At 49.4% G+C, this 20613-nt stretch overlaps 2 protein-coding genes across 2 annotated transcripts; one reads left to right on the top strand and one right to left on the bottom strand.

Moving 5' to 3' along the window:
* The first annotated feature begins 8569 nt into the window (after positions 1-8569).
* Positions 8570-9433, top strand: OXT (oxytocin/neurophysin I prepropeptide). The gene is made up of 3 exons (XM_074346896.1): positions 8570-8780; positions 9027-9228; positions 9323-9433. The coding sequence occupies exons 1-3, from the start codon at positions 8661-8663 to the stop codon at positions 9376-9378; spliced, it is 378 nt and encodes a 125-aa protein (XP_074202997.1). The 5' UTR covers positions 8570-8660; the 3' UTR covers positions 9379-9433.
* An 8113-nt stretch (positions 9434-17546) lies between these two features.
* AVP (arginine vasopressin) lies at positions 17547-19686 on the bottom strand. The gene is made up of 3 exons (XM_074346895.1): positions 19458-19686; positions 17938-18139; positions 17547-17784 (listed from the first exon to the last, which is right to left on the bottom strand). The coding sequence occupies exons 1-3, from the start codon at positions 19575-19577 to the stop codon at positions 17606-17608; spliced, it is 501 nt and encodes a 166-aa protein (XP_074202996.1). The 5' UTR covers positions 19578-19686; the 3' UTR covers positions 17547-17605.
* Between the last annotated feature and the right edge of the window lie 927 nt (positions 19687-20613).

The following is a 20613-nucleotide window of genomic DNA, read 5'->3' as shown; positions in this document are numbered from 1 at the left end:
GTACATTTCCAAGTGCTCATGAAGTCACTCCATGTCCAAAATATACCCTTCCTTTCAGCGAGAGAGACCAGGTAGAGAATGCTTGTTCCATCTTCTGCAGAACAAGAAACTTCTTTTTTTTTATTTTAAACTTCTTTTGTTTTAGTTAAAATATAGTCAGTTACAATGTGTCAGTTGCTGGTGTACAGCATGATGTCCCAGACATACACATACATACATATATTCGTTTTCATATTCTTTTTCATTAAAGGTTATTAAAAGATGTTGACCATAGTTCCTTGTGCTATACAGAAGAAATTTGGTTTTCATCTATTTTTATATATAGTAGTTAATATTTGCAAATCTCGAAATCCCAAATTTATCCATTCCCACCCCCCTTTCCCCACTGGTAACCATAAGATTGTTTACTATGTCTGTGAGTTTATTTTAAACTTTTAAAGTGTAACATACATACATAAAAGTGCACAGATCTTCAATATTTAGCTAATTTTCAATTTTCAATTGTGAAAACAATGCCAGAAATAGAAGCACGTCTCATGCCCTTCCCAATAACTACCTGCCCACTCTCCCCTTAATTCTAACTCAATAGACTGAATATGCCTCTTTTTGAACCTCATATAAATGAAATCACGCACGTCTGTTCATACACATACTTTCACTTAACATAATGACTGTGAGATGTTTTCAAATGTAGTAATAGTTTGTTCATTTTCATTGCTTTCTGGTATTCTGTTGTACGCATTTATTTGTTCCATTTTTCTGGGTGTGGGCATCTGGGTTGTTTCCAGTGGGGCTATTACAAATAGTGCCACTATGATAAACATTCTTGGACATGTCTTTTGATGCTCATGTGTATGTGTTTCTGGAGCGGATTGTGGGACCACATGGTATGTGCATGTGCTTGAGTAACACTGCCAGCCAGGCTCCCCACAGAGTCGTACGTGCACACTCCCTCCAGCAGTGTCTGAAGGCTCCCATTGTTCGGTATTCCCTTGGTAATGCCAGCATTTTTAATTTTAGCTATTCCAGTTGGTGTGTATCTCATTATGGTTTTAATTTTAATTTCCCCAATAACTAATGGGATAAATACCTTTTCATTTTTATTAGACAATTGTATAGCTTTTTTGTGTGGTTTGCTCCTGGCTCATTTGTCTTTTTCAACCGGTTTGTGGGAGTTCATTTTAGATTTTGACTATAATCCCTTTGTTGAGTATATATGCTGGCTAATAAGAATGGTTTGATCCACAAGAATCTTTGGGAGGTACTGACTGGTCATGAGTCTCCTAAAACTAAAACAGTCAAGAAGCCATTAAGGCTCACTTGTTCTACATGACCAGAAATACCCTATGGTGAATCAGGACCTAACCTAAGCCACCACAACATAGCATCCTAGGCCCTTACGCAGTTACCAGGCTACAGACTCAGAGCCACCTGGGTGAAGGAGAGACCAGATGAAGGAAGAATGCAGCACTAACATTAGCTATTCATCCTAGAAGTCTCCCTCCTAGCATTTGCCAAAGAGACTTGTGATCTATGTAGCTGCAGAGGGAAAAGAAAGTACCCAGACCTTCCTGGAAGGCACACTAATCCCCAGGGACCCAGAGCTCCACTGCAGTCCTCGGATCAGAGCTGAAGCTTGTGATAGTCAGGAGGCGAGTGGGACGGAGGGAGCAGGAAGGAACATCCTGCTTTTTTTTAATGTATTTATGTTAGATGGTAGAAGATAAATCCTGTGAAAACAGAGGCTTACAATGTCAAGAAATTCCTAGGAATGCAGTGGCCTGGGGCCTGTTGGAATATCCTGTCCAAAGTAAAGAGAATTCCCACACTGTGTTGACAGGAAAAGCTAAATATACAAAATTTCTTAAATCTAGCAAGCCCACTCAGAGGTATATACCCAAGAGAAATGATGCTTAAATCCACCAAAAGACATATAGAAGAATGTTCGTAGAAGCTTTACTCATAACAGCTAACAAATGAAAACAATCCAAAAGTTCATCAACAGAATAACAGGTAAATATTACAGCATATTCTTACACTAAATACTACCCAGCGATAAAAAGAATTGAACCACGGCTACATGCATGATTGCGTGTGCAAGGATGAGATAATATAGAACAAAGAAAGCCAGACATAAATGAGTACAGGGAAGAGTGTACAGCTCAGTGGTAGAGTGCGCCTAGCGTGCACAAGGTTCTGGATTCAATCCCCAGTACCTCCATTAAAATAAATAAGTAAGTAAATAAAAACCTAGTTACCTTTCCCCCCAAAAAAAACTTTTTAAAAAAGAGTATATACCCTATGATTACTTTTACATGAAGGTCAAAACCTAGCAAAACGAATCTATTGGGATACCCATCGGAGTAGAGGCTGTCTCTGAGAGGATACTGACCAGGAGAGAGCCCAGGGCGAGTCTTCTATGGTGCTGATCATTTACGGCATTTTACAGTGTAGAAACGGGTTAAAAAAAAAATCCATTAAGCTGTTCATTTAAGATTTGTTTACTTTATGTAAATTTTACTCTGATAAATAAAAGTGAAGAAAGATTTCCCGTCACAGGACAAGATGACATGGCAACAAATGACTGCATAAATTTGTTGGCCACGAAAGTAGTGAGCACGTCATATGAATGCCCTCTCTTATGTAAATAAGTGTGTGGCTCTCATAGTAACAGCAAAACAGTTGTCTTTCTACCCCTAAAAAAAAAACAATGGACAAGTTGCTATGCCTTGTGACCTTTGTCCCTGAAAAAGAGACACAGTGCACAGTAGACCTCTGGATATTGGGGTCCACACTGGCCACATTTGAATGTGCTACTCTGACCTATTTAGCAGAACCAGGGGGGATGTCAGCTTTGAGTGTCATCTAGGGCAAGAGGACACCACGGAAGGTACAGCTGGAAAGCAGGCATCCCTGCCTTTTAGGCCTTATGACCCAGCGGATCCCCACATGCTCAAGATGCCCACAGATGATCAGAACACTGGGGGAGCCTGTGACAAGCCCCAGTGGGATCGCACATCAGAAGTCCCTAGGGTTGGGGGAAGGGTATAGCTTAGTGGTCGAGTGCCTGCTTAGCACGCACAAGGTCCTGGGTTCAATCCCCAGTACCTCCATTAAGAAATATTAAATAAACAAACAAACAATTCTAATTACCTCCCCTCACCCCCCGCTCCAAAAAAGAAGTCCCTAGGGTTTTAGAACCTGTACACAAACCACCCAAACATCGCTGGTCTGAAACCATAAATACTTATTACTGCTCAGGAGTCTCTGGGTCTCCTGGATGATTCTTTTGCTCTTGGCTGGGCTCATTCATGGCGCGTGGTCAGCTGTGGGTCAGATTAGCTATGTGGGCAGATGGACTCTTCCTGAACTCATACTCCTTCTGAGGCCGTACTGTGATCTCATGGAGAGTCTGATATGTCCGGCTGACCAAAGAGGGAAAAATGGAGTCCAGCTTTCAGACGGTTCATATCCAGATGGCCAATAACTGTGGTGTTGCAGTCTTGCTTGAGTGGCCCTGAAGGACAGTAAGGAGATGAATTTCTCCAGCTGGCAGTACTTGAGGAATTACATCACAACCACTTAAACTAGAATTCGAGAGCCTTAGGGACAGATAAGTAGCCAATGATTTGGCTGCATAAGGGACTTGGGATTTAGCAGGAATATAATGCGAGCTTGTGGAAAAGTATGTGGGTTGACCTTGCAGAATGGACCTAAAATTGGAGACTATTTGTAGAATATTTGTGGAAGCTCACCATAAGGACTGACTGCAGTGGTGGCTGTAATCAGGGGAACAAGGTGACTTGTGCATGTCAGACATCCTCCAGCCCCATCCACCCCAATTCTTGCTCGTTGGACTCATGAACAAAGTAGTCATGGTGGCAGGGGTTGAGGCTGTGTGTGGGCTCAACCACACAGACTTCCCCTCACCAAAGCTGACCTGGCTACCAGCACTGCTGAGAATCTAACCCACCAACAGCAGAGACCAAGTTGGGCACCGTTCCCCGGCGCCCAGCCAGTCACTGCCCACCCCATCCTTCACAGACACACTGAATGCCTCATACAGCATGATGGATATCCTGCCAAACCGCTTTTGACCAAAGAACTCCCTTTGTAGGAAAAGAAGTACAAGATTCTTTGGTCTTACCATGCATTCATTCATCAGAAGCAGCTGGCTTCAGAGAACAAGAGAACAGCCTATTGAAGACGGAGTTACGGTGCCGACTCAGGGATAACACTAGGGGGTGGGTTATTTTCTGAATCTGCAACCAATGTATGGGGCCATGTCCCCATATGCAGTGGTGTGGGAAAGAATGGTTAGTCTCAACAAGGAAAATTCATCAACAGTACTGAAACTAGTTGAAATTAAAAACTTCTCACTCTTTGTAGTTGTCAGATTTCCATTAGCAGTGCTCAGTCGCTCTGGCATGACTAGAGAAGGCAGTTTCAGCATTGAAGACCAAGGTTGTGTGGGACAGCTTTATGCACCATCTCAAAATCCTCTCAGCCCTACTCTTCCTCCAGCCACTGCTGGGGGACCACTCCTAGCCAGCTTGGCCGACTGGCTCTGCGCCAAGACCTTCAGGCGGCACTTCACGTAGGTGGAGGTGGTACTGCTCACCTCTTAAACAGTTCATTAGACACTTACCATACGAGACAGCAATTCTACTCATCAGTAAGAGAAATGAAGAAATACATCCATGCAAAGACTTGTACACAAATATTCATAGCAAGATTATTATAATAGCCCAAACTAGAAATAATTAAATGTCCATCAGTGATGAATGAGCAAACAAAATGTGATCCATCCTTGGACTACTTCTCAGCAATACAGAGGAATGAACTGCTGACACACGCAATCACTCGGATAAACCTCAACAACACTATGGCACGTGAAAGAAGCCAGGCCCAAAAGTTTACATACCGAATGGTTCCATGTGTCAGAACTTCCTACAAAGCGTGAATCGATATAGTGGTTTCCTGGGGCTGGGCGTGGGAGCAGAGAATAATGGCAAACAGGCATGAGGGACTTTTTCTCGGGATGGAAGTGGTCTAAAACTGGATTGTGGTGATGGTTGCACAACTGTATATTAAAAATCATCAAACCGTGCTCTTATGATGGAATTTTATACTCCATAAATTATGCCTTGTTGAAATGTTTTAAATAAAGAAGCTCAGCTTTAATATCAAGCAGCATTTGGCACAGCTGATCATTTCCTCCTTCTTGAAATCCTGTCTTCACTTCATACTCTTGTTTTCTCCGACTTCACCAAGGGTTCAGTCCACTCCCCCTAAGTGATCTTGCCTGTGCCTTTCAATATCGGTACTGATGATTTCCAAATTTATATGTCTGCAGCCTGGCCCTCTCTTCTGAACTCCAGACTCTTGAATCCAAATGCCTGCTCATGGTCTCCTTTGAATGTGTGATGGGGTGTCCCAAACGTTATATGTCTACACTGAGCACTTCCCTTCCCAACCCAAATCCGTACCACCCTCTGGGTCCCCATCCCAGCTGATGGCAGCTCCGCTCTTCCCTGTGCTCAGGCCAAAAGCCTTGGAGTCATCTTTTACTCCTCTTTTTCTCTCCCGCCTACATCCAACCCATCAGCAAACCTTAATTGGCACCTCCCGCTAAATACACCCAGACTTGGGCCACTTTTCCCCTGATGCACCCCACCACTGTGGTCCAGCCTGCTATCATCCCTCACAGGGATGCAGTAGCTTTCTCTTCCCTGCTCCCACCTTTTTTCCATGGCCTTTTCACAACACAGTATCCAAAGTGGTGCTAATAACATGTTAACCCAATCTCATTACTCCTCTGCTCAGAACCCTCTCTGGTTCCCCATTTCACTTGGCTTGATGTGACCCCATCCCATGTGACCATTCTGACCTCAGGACTTCAGTCACAGCTCCAGTCCCACTGGCCTCCTTGCTGTTCCTCGAACATGCTGGGTATTCTCACCTCAGGACCTTTGCACTTACTCTTCCCCCACCTCTAGAATTCTAAAGTGGCCCCTGATTTCCATACCTTTGTGTAATCTCCTCCTGTTGCATGTGGGTAGGACTTTCTTCTTCTATGGCAAAAGTGTTGGGGGATCACTCCCATGATTATACTACATCATTTAGTAGAGGTAAAGGGATAATTAAAGGCCCAAGTATCCAAATTAGTCAGTTTTATTTTAAATTAGGATGATGATCCTGGTGGGCCTGGCCTAATCAGGTGAGCCCTTTAAAAAGAGGTTTCCCTTCACGCTGAGACTTGAAGCACTTGAGACTCTTTCTCTCTGTTGCCGGCCTTGAAGAAGCAAACCGCCGTCAGTTCTACAGCTTCAAGGAGATGCAGTCTGCCAACAATTTCCCAGGCTCCAGAAAGAAGTGCAGCCTGGCTGACATCTTGACTGCAGCCCTGTGAGCCCTGAGCAGAGGACCCAGCTGAGCCATGGCCAGACCCACAGGAACTGTGGGATAAGAAGTGGATATTATATCAAGCTGTTACATTTGTGGTAATTTGTGACATAGCAATGGAAAACCAGTCCACCCTCAGATAGCCCCATGACTTCTTTCCTTGCCTCCTTCAAGTGTCAGATGTCACCTTCACAAACAGGCCCAGACTGAGCACCCTCAGGAAAACTGCACCGTGTCCCCACCTTTTCCTCCCTAGCACTTACTGCCTCCTAACCTGTTGAAATGTGTTTATTGTGTTTTTTAAAATTAATTTATTTTTTGGAGTGGGGAGGTAATTAGGTTTTTGTTTTTGCTTTAACAAAGATACTGGGGATTGAACCCAGGACCTGATGCATGCCAAGCATGCAATCTACCACTGAGCTATACCCTCCCTCCTTGAAATTATTGTTTAATGCTTCTTCCCCTCCACTAGAATATAAAGTCCCTGAGGGCTGGGACTTCTGTCTGTCTGGTTCACTGGTATTTCCAAGCATCTGGCCTGGGCCTGGTGCAACTTCAGATGACAGCTGTTGAACAGATGAAGGAATGCTGGCCCTGTGGGGCCATTAGGCTAAGGTAATCTATGTGCATGTATTAACCAGGGTGAGGTCAGTGTGCCCATGGGACGGGCGAAAGGCCTTCTGAGGCTGCCTCCAGAATCAAGCCCTTGGCCTTCTAGCCTGGCAATACCAATGAGCTGATTTAGGTGAGAAACAAAACCAGCTGCTGACTGGTAGTCCAGGTCCGCCTGACCTGCTCCTAGGGGTGACAATGACCTCATTTCTTCCTATTGCGAGTTGGGTTCCCCAGGGAGCGGACTGAGACGGAGTTTAACACGCAGGATGTTTATTACCAAGGTTCCTTGGCACCCAAGCCTATGGGAGGGAGGGGGGTGGAAACAGGACTGGGCAAAGGAAGAACTTCCCATGTAGGCCTCAGTTGACTCCACAGGGAGGTCCAGAACTGAAACAGTCCATGAAAGTTGTCCAGCATTGGGCCAAACTGGACCAGTCATTGGATGTGGGCCACCAGAGAAGGGTGTGACCTTGGCTCAGGTGGCTCTCTGTAACTGAGGCAGGCCCTGGATGAGCTGTCAGGCAAAGGCTGTCTGCTGACCACTCTCTCAGCAGCTGGGTGGCAAGTCCTTTTTTGAAGGAAGATCCCTGCAGCACCTCCCTGTTCATGACCACACTGACCAACACCCCTCCCACTGAGGTAGTCTGTCTGTCTTTTATTTTTCATTATTTTCGTTTGGAGATACCGTACATTAAAAATGGGGGGAAAAAAACAAGAAATCATTGTTTTTAAATGCATAAAATGAAAGACATGGAATTACAAAAGAAACCAGTTACATTTATGATCAAGCATCTAAATAGTAACACATTTGTGATACTGTCACAAATGTGCTCCATTATTTAAAGCATCAGATAACAAGATCGAGTGGCAGGTCCAGTAACTGCCGTAATGTCAAAGTGATGATGAGTCTGATTTTTAGAGACATTTGCAATAGCTGTAATGGGATAGGAGGAGATCTGTCATTTTCATTTGTGACAAAGCCATAGGGATTGCAGATTCCACCGTGGTTTCTTGCCTACCTCACAGTTGAAGAAAAGGCTGAATTTCAGTTAGAAGTGAGAGAAAATAAAATCTTTTCCTATCTGAGTTCCAGGTGCAAGGAAGTGGATGCTGGTGTTGGGAGTGGGGGCAGAGTTCCAGGAAATTTGGATTCAGGAGGAGGAGAGCTTCCTTGCAGAGGGGAACTGGGATGCGCCTGTGGCTGGCAAAGGGGGCAGATGGGGAGTCCCTTCTGGCCTGGAGCGGCCCAAGTGTCCTCCCTGGCACCCCCTCCAGAGGTATTGGGAGTGGGCTACATAGTTCTTGGTTGGGCCACCGCGCCCCCCATACTCCCTATTCCACCCTAGGACCCAGGCCTCCGCACCGCTCCCATACTCGAGCGGCTTCCTTCGCCCAGCGGCACTCGCTATCATCACCGGTCCATTAGCCATTAGCCTGATGCGGTGACCTTGACCCGGGCCTGGCCGCTGTAAATGAGTGGGTGCGCCGGGGGCGCAGGGCTTGACCCGCAGCGGCCCGCTGTGACCAGCCATGCGGCGGCCCTCTTAGACACGGCTCCGCCGGCGCGGCCCCCGGGCATAAAAGGCCGGGCCGGAGAGACTGTGGCAGTCGCCGGACCCCGGACCCAGCGCACCCACACCATGGCCGGCCTCAGCCTCGCCTGCTGCCTGCTCGGCCTCCTGGCGCTGACCTCCGCCTGCTACATCCAGAACTGCCCCCTGGGCGGCAAGAGGGCCGCGCTGGACCTCGACGTGCGCCAGGTGAGCTCTGGTCCTGCCGCTCCCGCCGCTCCCTTCCCCCCGCCGGCTCCCCAGAGAGCTGAGTGGCTTTTGATTCCCCCTCTTCCACCGCTGTTGGGGGCGCAAACAGCACCAGGGAGACCCCAACCTCCGGCGCTCCTCCGTTCCGCCCTCCCCCGCCCGGCTCCGCATCCCCGGCCTCTCGGGGTCTCCCGACCCAGCCCGGCCCCCTCCCCTGTCCCCGGCTCACCCCCGCCCTCCCGCCAGTGCCTCCCCTGCGGCCCCGGGGGCAAAGGCCGCTGCTTCGGGCCCAGCATCTGCTGCGGGGATGAGCTGGGCTGCTTCGTGGGCACGGCCGAGGCGCTGCGCTGCCAGGAGGAGAACTACCTGCCGTCGCCCTGCCAGTCCGGCCAGAAGCCGTGCGGGAGCGGGGGCCGCTGCGCCGCCGCCGGCATCTGCTGCAGCCCCGGTGAGTGGGGCCGGGCCGGCGGGGACCGGGGCCGGGGGCCCAGGACGACGTGCGGCGGGCCGGGGCGGCGCTGACCTGGCGTCTCTCCCCGCAGACGGCTGCCGCGCCGAGCCCGCCTGCGACCCCGAGGCCGCCTTCTCCCAGCACTGAGACCCCTCCACAGCCACCCCCAGGAATTATGAAAATGAAATAAAGCAGATTTCCCCTCCAACTCGACTGGCGTCTAAGTGTCAGAACTGGGAGGGGAGGGCCCTGACGGAGTCAAAGATCGCGGCGGGACTCGGCGCGGCCCGCGGCCGAGGGCAGTAGAGGGGAGGAGGGCCTGCGGTTCCCGCGGCGTCGTCCTGTAGGGGAGAGGGAGGAGGGGACCGTGCGGCCGGCCCCCAGGGAGATGGGAACAGACCCCGGCTTCCCACTCCAAACAGAGCTGGGGGCCCACAGCAGGCGGGACTTGAGAGGAACATTCAAAGGTCCAAAGCAAACCGAGATAAGGGTCTGCCAGGGGACCAGAGGAAGGGAAGGCGGTCAGTGGGTAGTGAAAGTCTTCCTGACATTGGGAAGAAGGCTTGAGCCACACCCAAGGGCTGGCCTGCGGGAGAGGAGCTTGGCTGGGGCAGCTGAAGGGCCTTCAGCTTTCCAGGGAGCTGGAGTCTCAGCCCAGAGGAGGCCACTGGTACTCTCAGAAGAAGTGACCAAGCTGGGGGAGCTGGACTGGAGGAGCAGCACCTCCCTCCAAGGAGGCCCAGGGTCCCGTGTCGGGCTGAACCACACAGTAATGAGTGGGACAGCACCAGAGACTCTGCAGGACCGGGGTTCCCTGGAGCCCACGGCCACAGGAATGACAGCAAAATGTAAAAGACACGAACAGAGAGACTCAAGCAACCTATGTTTCTCATCCTTTCCTGGATCAAAGACCATTTGGGGGAATCTATAAAAGCCTAATCCATTTCCCCCAGAACATGCCCCCCATTCACTCACTCCTGCTGTGGGACAAGCAGTTTCAGAAGGTCCACACCCACACTCCCACTCCAAATAAAACAGAGCAATCACCATCTCTTAGCAATCTTTGAACATTATTTCTGTGGCTTTCTCCCACACTGGAGCAACGAGGACTCACTCAGTGGCCCCCCGCCCCCACAGCAGTGTGTATCACAGAGCGGAGAAAGAAAAAGTATGCTAAAGAGGACTGTAAGATTTTCTTTATATAAATTACAAAAACAGGCAAAACTAAGCTATGGTGCTAGAGGTCTTAGGTGTGGTAGTGACTGGAAGAGGGTGAGGGGATGCTGAGGTGCTGGTCATATTCGGTTTCTTGGCCTGGGAGCTGGTAAAACCAGTGTGTTTCATTTATGAAAATTGGTTCAAATTGCACACATGTGATTTGTTCACTTTTGTATGTATTCTTTTAATGAAGAAAAGGTCATTATTATTAAGAGCTAAGAAGAGAATAGCGGTGAGGCTCTTGAAAGCCCTGACGGTCAACAGCAACCCAGACTGTGGTTCTTAATGAGGCTGTGAGAGCAGGTCCCTCCTCTGACTCAGCACCTGGAGCAAGACATAACTGAAGGCCAAGTCCTGTTTAGATCAACTATGGGGGAATATGCGATACACATAAATGGGTATTTGAGGACCATGTCAAAGTTCTGTGGCCCCTCAGAAACCACACAGATGGAGAGGGAAGCAACTAGAAGGCACCACGCTATTTAACTAGAGAGACACACGATTAGGGACTTGTGCATTTCCAAGCTTGGGCCACATCAGCAGGAAGTCCAGGATCTCCCTGGAACCTCACTCTCTGAGTGCCCTGCAGCCCCAGAGGCTTACACAGAGCAGAGCCATGTCAGCCCAGGTCTCCCCACCTGGAGAGAGAGTTCAGGTTCCCCTCACCCCTCCAGTGTTTTCTTTTCCAGCTTCAAAAACACAGGGTCAGATTGGCACCTCTTTTCCAGGAGAAGTTCCAGAGGTGGCATCAGGCTGGGTCCGGTGAGGAGGAGGAGCCGGGACAGCTGCACAGGGAATGTGTGCCGAGTGAAGCCGCTGGGGCCCCGGACGGTGCAGAGGCCAGCTCGCTGCCTTCTTCACTCTGCCTCCTGGCTCAGCCCCATGGCCTCTGTCCTCCTTGGAATGACTCCTTCAGTCCACCAAAGTGCTTGGGGCTTGTGCAGGGCAGTGATTCTCAACTCTTTCCCTTTGTGTCACCAGCACTTAATGAACCCACTTTACAACCGGGAAATGAAATTGCTAGATAAAATGCCTACCCACACGTAGTTTCAAAAAACATAGAATTAGTCCTAGGAGTAATATAAAGAAAAGAAAAGTAATTTAGGACAAAGTAACACTATTTTACTATCTAAGTGAACAAGCACAGCTACACTGGGTGACATACACAGAATAAGGTCATCAGGTGATTATACTTGCTTGTAACAAATATGGTGAAAAGAGATTGGAAGCCACCCTCTACAAGGAGGTCAGGAAAATAAGATGGTAGAAGCACCATGAGGATCAATATTCTCTTTTGTGCCTGAAAAAAAGATGGACTCAGACATCAATGAATCGCAAAGAGCGTATTCATGAACCATCTGGGGAAATTTGAATAATGCTTGAATATTTGATGTTGTTGAGTTTTGGTTTGGGGCGTACATGTGTGTGGTAATGGTATGTGGTCATGTTTTTAATAAAAGTCCCTATCATTTTAGGTGCACACTGGCACGTTTACAGATGAGATGGTATGACAGCTGGGATAACTTGAGGGTGGGAGGGGCGAGTAGGGTGGAGATGAGAGAAGTAATCATGTGCTGGTAACTATGGAAGCTCAGGAGGGGGCGGGTCCCTGAGGGCTCCTTGTCTAGTGGCTCTGTTTTTTTTGTATATTTGAAACTTCCCATCATAAAAGCTAAAAACAAAATGATTGTAGTCGAGATAAACGTTCCAATATGAAAAGAAGGCCTCACATTTACTTTGTTAAAAATGATGTGCATTAATATCTATGAATTATGCAATGATACTAATTTGTAAATTCAAAATGCATATGTGTGCATCCCAGAGATGGGGGCCACCCCAGAGATGAGCTCTTCACAGCTGCGAGAAGCTTTAGGACAAAGCATTCCAGTCGGCAACCTGTAAACACCAACTGCTTCACTGAGAGTTTACTGCTGTGATTTTGCTCTGTCTCTCTGTACCACTGAAGTCCTCAGTATGATATTGATGGGCAGCCATTTCAGTTTTCTGCAGGGTTTCTATCCATGGGGTCAGTAAGTTTGTCCTGCTTCCATATCTACTAAATTTGGTATAATTTAGTTTTTAAAACTGGAATCCTGTGAAATTATACCAAAAAATGTTCCCAGCATCGTAAAAGATGATTGTCCATGGGGCAGAGCTCAGGAACATTTTTTCCCTTTCCGGATATTTTCTTCCATGTAGAGGGGTTTCCCAGAGGTAACACTCCTCCCTGGGGAGAAAGGAGTAGCTGATGGGGGCGGGTGGTGAGAGGAAAGGAGTAGGCATAACCCCACCCCTTCCTCTCTGATTCCTCTTGGGGGCCGGCTGCCATCCCAGCAAGCGCGTGCTCTCACAGCACAAATGCAGGAGCTCAGCAGGAAAATGCTGGGAAGGTCCAGCTCCTGGTGCCTGGGATGGGAAACAGCTCAGACCTCTTATTTGGCTCTATGACGCCTCCTTGCAGATATAAGTTGCATTCTCCAATATCCACTTTATCAATAAGAAAGGTAGTCTTCTGGCTTCCAAATGTCACATTCTTTTGTTTCATTTTTTAATTGTTTCAGAATTCAGGGGTTATAGTTAACTAAGGTCAGGTTAGGCTGCCATAATAAAGACAAATGGTAAAGAGACCTTAGGGGCTCAAAGAAGCTCGATGTTTATTTCCCTCTGTTCTACCCGTCCTAGGTGAGTCCTACCCCGAGCCTAGATTCCTGGCTCTGTTCCACTCCTTCACTTAGTAGGGACCCAGGTTTCTTCTGTCGTCCCTAGGCCTTGTCATTGTCTGCATCGTCGGAGGCCAGGACACTGTAGAGTCCACTGGGTGGGAAGGGAGAGAGTGTGGAAGAGGCTCACTTACTGTCTTAAGACCCCAAGTTCACTATTCCTGTTACTCACATTTTATCGACAAGAACATGGTCATATGGACACACCTAAGTGCAAATGAAGCTGGGAAATGTAGCTACAATTCTAATACTACACAATTCCAGTCAAACTCCCAGAAGGATTTTTTTTTTTTTTTTTTTTTTGGTGAAAATGGCAAAGGCACTAAAATAGCCAAATCAATTTTGAAAAAGAACAAAGTTGGAAGAGTTACACTACCTGACTTCCAGACTTACTATAAAGCTACCACACTCAGGACAGGGTGGCAGTAGAGAAAGGATAGATCTATAGATTAATGCACCAGATTAGAGAGGCCAGAAAGAGACTCACATGTATATGGTCAAATGCTTTTGAGAAACTACAAAGACAATTGAATAGCAAAAGAACAGCCATTTCAATAAACAGTGCTGGAACAGAATAATATCCAGATGCAAAAAATGAATTTCATCACTGGCAACCTACACAAAAATTAACTCAAAGTGGATCATAGCTCAAATTCTAATCTGTTTAAAACTTTGAAAGTGTTGATGATTACCCATAAAGCCACTATAAACATTCACATACGGATTTTTATGTGATTATAGATATTCATTTCACTTGGATAACTATGTATTTATGGGATTGCTGGATTCAATGGTAATTGTAAGTTAAACTGTATGAGCAATTATGGAACTGTTTTCCAGAGTGGTTGAATGATTTTGCATCCTCATCAATAATATATGAGAGTTCCAGTTGCTCTGTATCCTGATATTGTCAGCCCTCCTTTTTTTAAGCCATTGAAATGGCTATCTCACTGTGGTTTTAACTTGCATTTTCTTGATGACTAATGATTTATCTTTACATGTTTTTATTTGCTATCTATATGTCCTATGTGGTGAAGTACCTGTTTAAATCTTTTGCTCATTTAAAAAGTTGAGTCATTTTCCTATTATTAAATTTTGAGAAGGTGGTCTTTATATAGTCTAGGTATAAGTCCTTTATGAGCTGCATGATTTGTAAATCTTTTCTCCCAGTCTGTTGCTTATCTTTTCATTCTCTTAACAGTGTCCTCTTTTTTCTTTTTCTTTTATGGATCATGGTTTTTTTAAAATTTATTTTTATTTTTATTGAAGTATAGTCAGTTTACAATGTAAGTTTCTGGTGTACAGCATAATGTTTCAGTCATACATATACATATATAGATTCGTTTTCATATTCCCTTTTATTACAGGTTACTACAAGATATTGAATATAGTTCCTTGTGCCAGTAGAAGTTCCAGTAGAAACTTGTTGTTTATCTATTTTATATATAGTAGTTCATATCTGCAAATCTCCAACTCCCAATTTATCCCTTTCCACCCCCCTTTTCCCTTAGTACTCATAAGTTTGTTTTCTATGTCTTTGAGTCTGTTTCTGTTTTGTAAATAAGTTCATGTGCGTATTTTTTTTTAGATTCCACATATATGTGATATCATATAGTATTTTTCTTTCTCTTTTTGGCTTATTCACTTAGAATGATGATCTCCAGGTCCATCAATGTTGCTGCAAATGGCATTATTTTATTCTTTTTATGGATGAGTAGTATTCCATTAAATAAATATACTACAACTTCTTTATCTAGTCATCTGTTGATGGACATTTAGGTTGTTTCCATGTCTTAGCCATTGTAACAGTGTCCTTTTAAAAGCAGAAGTTCTTAATTTTGGTGAATTCCAAAAGTATCAAATTTCTTCTTTTATGGATCTGACTTTTGGTGTTAGAGCTAAGAATTTTTTTCATAACTCAAGGTCATAAAGAATTTCTCCTATATTTTCTTCAAGATGTTTTATAATTTTAGAACTTATATTTGGATCTATGATAATTTTTTACAAAACCAAGCTGCCTCTTCCTACCTCCCTCTGTCTGGAAGGATTACTAAATTCCTATTAGGTCTGGTCCTGTGCCAGGTCTTCCCAGACTAGCCCTGAGTGGGCCACACTAGGGCAGAGTCAGGAGGCCAAGTCAGGCAGAGAAGCCAATGTGGGCCCTGTTCCGGCCAGTCTTGTATTTATGTGGGGGTTTTTTTGTTTGTTTTTTTAGATTCTACATATGAGCAATCTCACATGTATTTTTCTTTCTCTTTTTGGCTTACTTCACTTAGAATGACATTCTCCAGGGACATCCATGTTGCTGCAAATGGCGTTATGTTGTCGTTTTTTATGGCTGAATAGTATTCTATTCCACATCCTCTTTATCCAGTCATCTGTTGATGGACATTTAGGCTGTTTCCATGTCTTGGCTATTGTAAATAGTGCTGCTGTGAACATTGGGGTGCAGGTGTCTTTTTGAAGTAGGGTTCCTTCTGGATATATGCCCAGGAGCGGGATTCCTGGGTCATATGGTAAGTCTATTCCTAGTCTTTTGAGGAATCTCCATACTGTTTTCCACAGTGGCTGCACCAAACTGCATTCCCACCAGTAGTGAAGGAGGGTTCCCTTTTCTCCACAGCCTCTCCAGCATTTGTCATTTGTGGACTTTTGAATGATGGCCATTCTGACTAGTGTGAGGTGATACCTCATTGTAGTTTTGATTTGCATTTCTCTGATAATTAGTGATATTGAGCATTTTTTCATGTGCCTATTGATCATTTGTATGTCTTCCTTGGAGAATTGCTTGTTTAGGTCTTCTGCCCATTTTTGGATTGGGTTGTTTGTTTTATTCTTATTATGTCATATAAGCTGCTTATATATTCTGGAGATCAACCTTTTGTCGGTTTCATTGTTTGCAAAAATTTTCTCCCATTCTGTAGGTTGTTGTTTTGTTTTACTTATGTGTTCCGGGCAATCTTAAACACGCTGGACACTGAGCCCGGCTAGGGTGATGGCAGAGCAGAGCTCTAAGACCAGAAAAGAGCCTGAGGCTGACTGAGGCTGAGTCCCCAGGCTTTGCCCCAAGGCAGGGTGTTGGAGTCAGGGCTCAGAGTGACTTCTCTCAGCCTGGGCTCCCTCTGGCCTCCATCCTGACCTGACCAAGTCTTCAAGGATTTCAGAGGAGATGTTGCCTTTTGTGGCCCCAAGACCTGGAGCAGAAATACCAAGGAAAGGATGCAGAGAAGAAAGGGATCAGAGAGAGAAGGGAGGGAGGTAGTGGGGGGGGGCAGGCAGAAGAGGCAAGGGAGAGATGTAGTGGGACCAGGGGAGAAGCAAGAGGCAGGAGAGGGCCAAGGAGCTGCCTGAGGTGCAGGGGGAAAGGGGAATGGGGGAAAGGGGAAAGAAGGGCAGATTGGATAGAGGGGACAAAGCGGGACGGATGGACACAGAAGAGCATCTGCCAAATGCAACCGGACATCTGCCCTGAAGCTTCATGGTCAAGGCTGGAAGGTCCTAATGTGACTGTGTGTGTGTGTGTGTGTGTGTGTGTGTGTGTCCTTGTGTCTGTCTATGGGCCAGTGGGCTGTGTCTGTATTTCTCTGAGTGTGTCTGTGTTTCTCAATGAGTATCTCAGGGTCTGTATCTGTGACTGTGCTTAAGGATCACAGAGCATGTCCTTAATGATTTTTTTCTTCTCTGTATTTGGGGGGGGGGGGTTGTGAGTGTGTGGTTGGTGTGGTTGTGTGTGTGTATTGGGGGGAGCTGAGGTCTCAGTGGGCTCTGTCTCTCACACTGGCTGAGTGACCTGAGTTGGGGTGCTTAGTTTCCTCCTGGGCAGACAGCACCTGACCCCCTTCTCTGTTCAGTCTGGGGTGATGTTCCGCTGGATGCAGGCACACGAAGCACTGCCGGCTTGGATGAAATGGGCTGGGGATCTGGGAACCTAGGTGGGTCCCTGAAACTGGTTGTGGATATCAGTGGAAACTGGAACTCCTGGAACTTCTGGTCACCCTTGGCTCACAACCCCCCCACCCCGCCTCCCTCTCTCACTCTTTTCTCTCTGACCCTCGATGTCTCTCTCCATCATTTTGCTCTCTCTCTCTCTTGCTATCTTGTCCATCAATGTCTTTCCCCCCTCTCTGCCTTTATTTCCATCCCTCTGCAGGAGGATCCCCAACCCAGCCGCTCCACGGCCACTCTCTGGCACTGCCCCCCCCCCCCCGGTCGCCTAGTCCCTAGTTCTATCTAGAACTGTGCTGGCCCAATATCGCTTCCCCTACCGGATCTGTCCCTTTTTGGGGTGGATCTGCCCACGACTTCGTGTCTGAGAACTGGCCCCCCACCCTACCGCTCCCCTCCCGAACCCGGGAGAAGACGACGCACACAGGCCAGTGCCTTTTAAATGATTTATTTTTCGTGCTGCGAAAGTGGGGTGGGGCGGGCAAGGAGGCTCAGTAGACGCCGGGCTGGGCGTGCTCCGCGGGCTCAGGCGCCCCCGCCAGCTGCACCAGCCGTAGCAGCAAGGCCCCGGTCGGCCCGTCCAGCAGGGTCGCGTTGCTCCGGTCGCTGGCGCGGGCGCGGCGGGGGAAGCCGGCGCTCTCCCGGCACTCGGGCTCCGTCATGCAGCTCTCTGCGGGGAGCACGGGATGAGCGCGCGGCGCCGGGGCGCAACTCGGGGGGTCCCGACCTCCCGGCCCCGGCCCGGACCCAGATCCGCCCGCCCGCAGCCCCCGCCAGATCCGGATCCGCCCGGCCCCCGGCCCCCGCCCCCCGCGCCGCGCACCGTCGTTGCAGCAGATGCCGGCGGCGGCGCAGCGGCCCCCGCTCCCGCACGGCTTCTGGCCGGACTGGCAGGGCGACGGCAGGTAGTTCTCCTCCTGGCAGCGCAGCGCCTCGGCCGTGCCCACGAAGCAGCCCAGCTCATCCCCGCAGCAGATGCTGGGCCCGAAGCAGCGGCCTTTGCCCCCGGGGCCGCAGGGGAGGCACTGGCGGGAGGGCGGGGGTGAGCCGGGGACAGGGAAGGGGGCCAGGCTGGGTCGGGAGACCCCGAGAGGCCGGGGGGCAAGGGCGGGGGGCTGAGCCGGGCGGGGGAGGGCGAGGAGGAGGACCGCCGGAGGTTGGTGTCTCCCTGGCGCTGTTTGGGCCCCAAAAGCCGTCCAAGGAGGAGAATCAAAAGCTACTCAATTCCCTTGCTTTTCAGGTGACTGAGGACCAGCTCTCAGTGACAGCCCTCAGCATCCTCCCCTCTGTTGAGGGAGGGATCCCCCGTAGGCTCCATGAAAAAGACCTTCCTTCTCAGCTTGGGGTTCTCTGGGGCCTCAAGGTGTGCGCCCCTCTGTAGGCTGCCCGCCACCCTCCCCCTAATGCAGACTTTCCTGCTCTGCCCGTGATGCTCAAGCCCCATCTCTAGCCCCGCCCCTCAGAACACCCCCAGGTCCGCCCTCCCATTTTTCTGTATCCTGTCTGGCTTTGCTTTGCCCTGCTCTGCGCCCCCCACCCCGAGCCAGTGGGCCTCACTGGGGCCCTGACCTCTGCTCACCCGCCATGGACCATGTGGGTGGCAGGTCCCCAGGCCCTAGAGAAGGGCATGAGGTGCCTAGGTGACTCGGCTTCCAAAGCTGCCAAGCAGAGGGATGGTGGTCTGTGGGGGCTGCCCATCCCCACTCTAGTTTATTCAACTGCTCAAAATTGGCCGCCTGTGGCCTCAGCAGAACTGAGCCTGGTGATTGGATTTCCTTCAGCTCTGCTGAAAACGGAGTAAAAGGGAGTGGACTGGACGTGCAGCTAGAGACCTGGGCTAGGTACCCAGTAGAACTTCCTCACAGGATGCTTGAGGGGTACTGCCCACTCAGGCAAGCTCAGAACAATGGCCACTTTCTGTGTGGGGCCTGGGGCCCAGGGCCCATAGCTAGGAGAGGGTGGGGGCTGAACGGGGAAGGCCTCGAGTGCTGGGGACAACGGAGCCTTCAAGCTCCAGCTGGAGAAGACCCCCAATGAGCACAGAGGAAGCCTCTCTGCCCAGTTCTCCCTGATCCAGCCCCAAGCTCAGTTACTGGGGAAACACCTCTCTTTCCTGCATCCGTTGTCTGCATAGGATGGCGTCCAGGAAGCCCTGCAGCCTGTCCTAGCCTGCCCCACAGCCTACAGCCTTGTCCCCTCGGCCCTGCCATGCCAAGCTTCCCTTCTTCCTCTGGGCACTTCCCCTGAAGCCTGCCTCTCCCACGACTTCCTAGCCCTGCACTGTGGTGCCATCCCTGGGCCTCTGCCCCTGCCCAGCAGCCCTGAGATGGGCCGCGGTCATACCTGTCTCAGCTCCAGGTCGGACATGGCCCTCTTGCCTCCCCGTGGGCAGTTCTGGAAGTAGCACGCCGAGGTGAAGGCCAGCAGGCTGAGGAAGCAGGCAGGTAGCATGGTGTCCGGCATCCTGGCGCAGGTGGGCACAGTGTACAGTGCTGCTCTGTGGACTGTGCTGCGCTGCTGTCGCTGGCTGCCTATTTATGTCCGCAGGTGTCCCCTCGGATGTGACGTGGCTGCCACCCCCCTCCCCAGTGGCTCCCCAGGAGCCCACAACCGCCAGGTCCCAAGTCGTCAGCAGTGATTCAGGCATCTAGGGACGCACGTGGGCCTGTCTGTGCAGGGGACGTGGGGGATGGGTGCTGGCCTCTGGGCTGTCATTGGCAGTGGTGCGGCTGCGGTGTGACAGCAGCTGCCATGACTGTGATTGCAATTCTCTAGATTCAAGAGAGGGACAACAGGGGTGGGCTGAGGGGAGTCACCTGGAGACCCATCTCTAAGCTTTCTGGCTGTCCAAAAGAGGCTGGGGGTCAATGGGCTCCGTCCCCTGACCCAGATCCCTGAGAAGGGGCAGGGGGACTCACGGGGCTGCTGTATAAGGTCCTGCCCCAGGAATGGTGGGCAGGTGACAGTCAGGTGTGCAGGACCCTATCAGGAAGGCTATCCCTGTGAGAGGACAAGTGACCAGGAGAGGCCTTTGTAGCAGCTGCACCAGGAAAGAAATTGCTGCCTGCAGCCTCCATCATGGAAGCAAGGGACCGACATGGAATCAGGGGCCGTTACCACAGGGTGATGGGGCAGGCTCCTGGGAGAGTCCGGGAGGCTCCCACCCCTCACGCACCAGAGCAGGATCTAGGAACTCAGGGACTGGGGGCCTTGGGGACAGCTTCTTGGCATGTCCCCATCACTCCCCTCCCAGGCAGGAGCATGCGTTAGAGAGCTTCTATGGCATAAAGAAATCCAGAACCTGTAAAGTTGAAGGGTTGGGGGAGAGCCCCCTGGAAACTGACAGCCAGCTTGACCTAATTCCTACCCTGACCAGAACTCCAGTTTGTGGGGACCAGGGCAGGTACCAACTCAGGCCGGGGTTGGGAGCTGGGGCATGGGAGGCTTTGGGGCTGGGGGAGGGGAGAAGCCACAGGCAAGTGGGCACAGCCTGAGAAAG

Source organism: Camelus bactrianus, chromosome 19, assembly GCF_048773025.1.
Source record: "Camelus bactrianus isolate YW-2024 breed Bactrian camel chromosome 19, ASM4877302v1, whole genome shotgun sequence".
Taxonomy (NCBI): domain Eukaryota; kingdom Metazoa; phylum Chordata; class Mammalia; order Artiodactyla; family Camelidae; genus Camelus; species Camelus bactrianus.
This window is presented reverse-complemented; position numbering and strand designations above follow the sequence as displayed.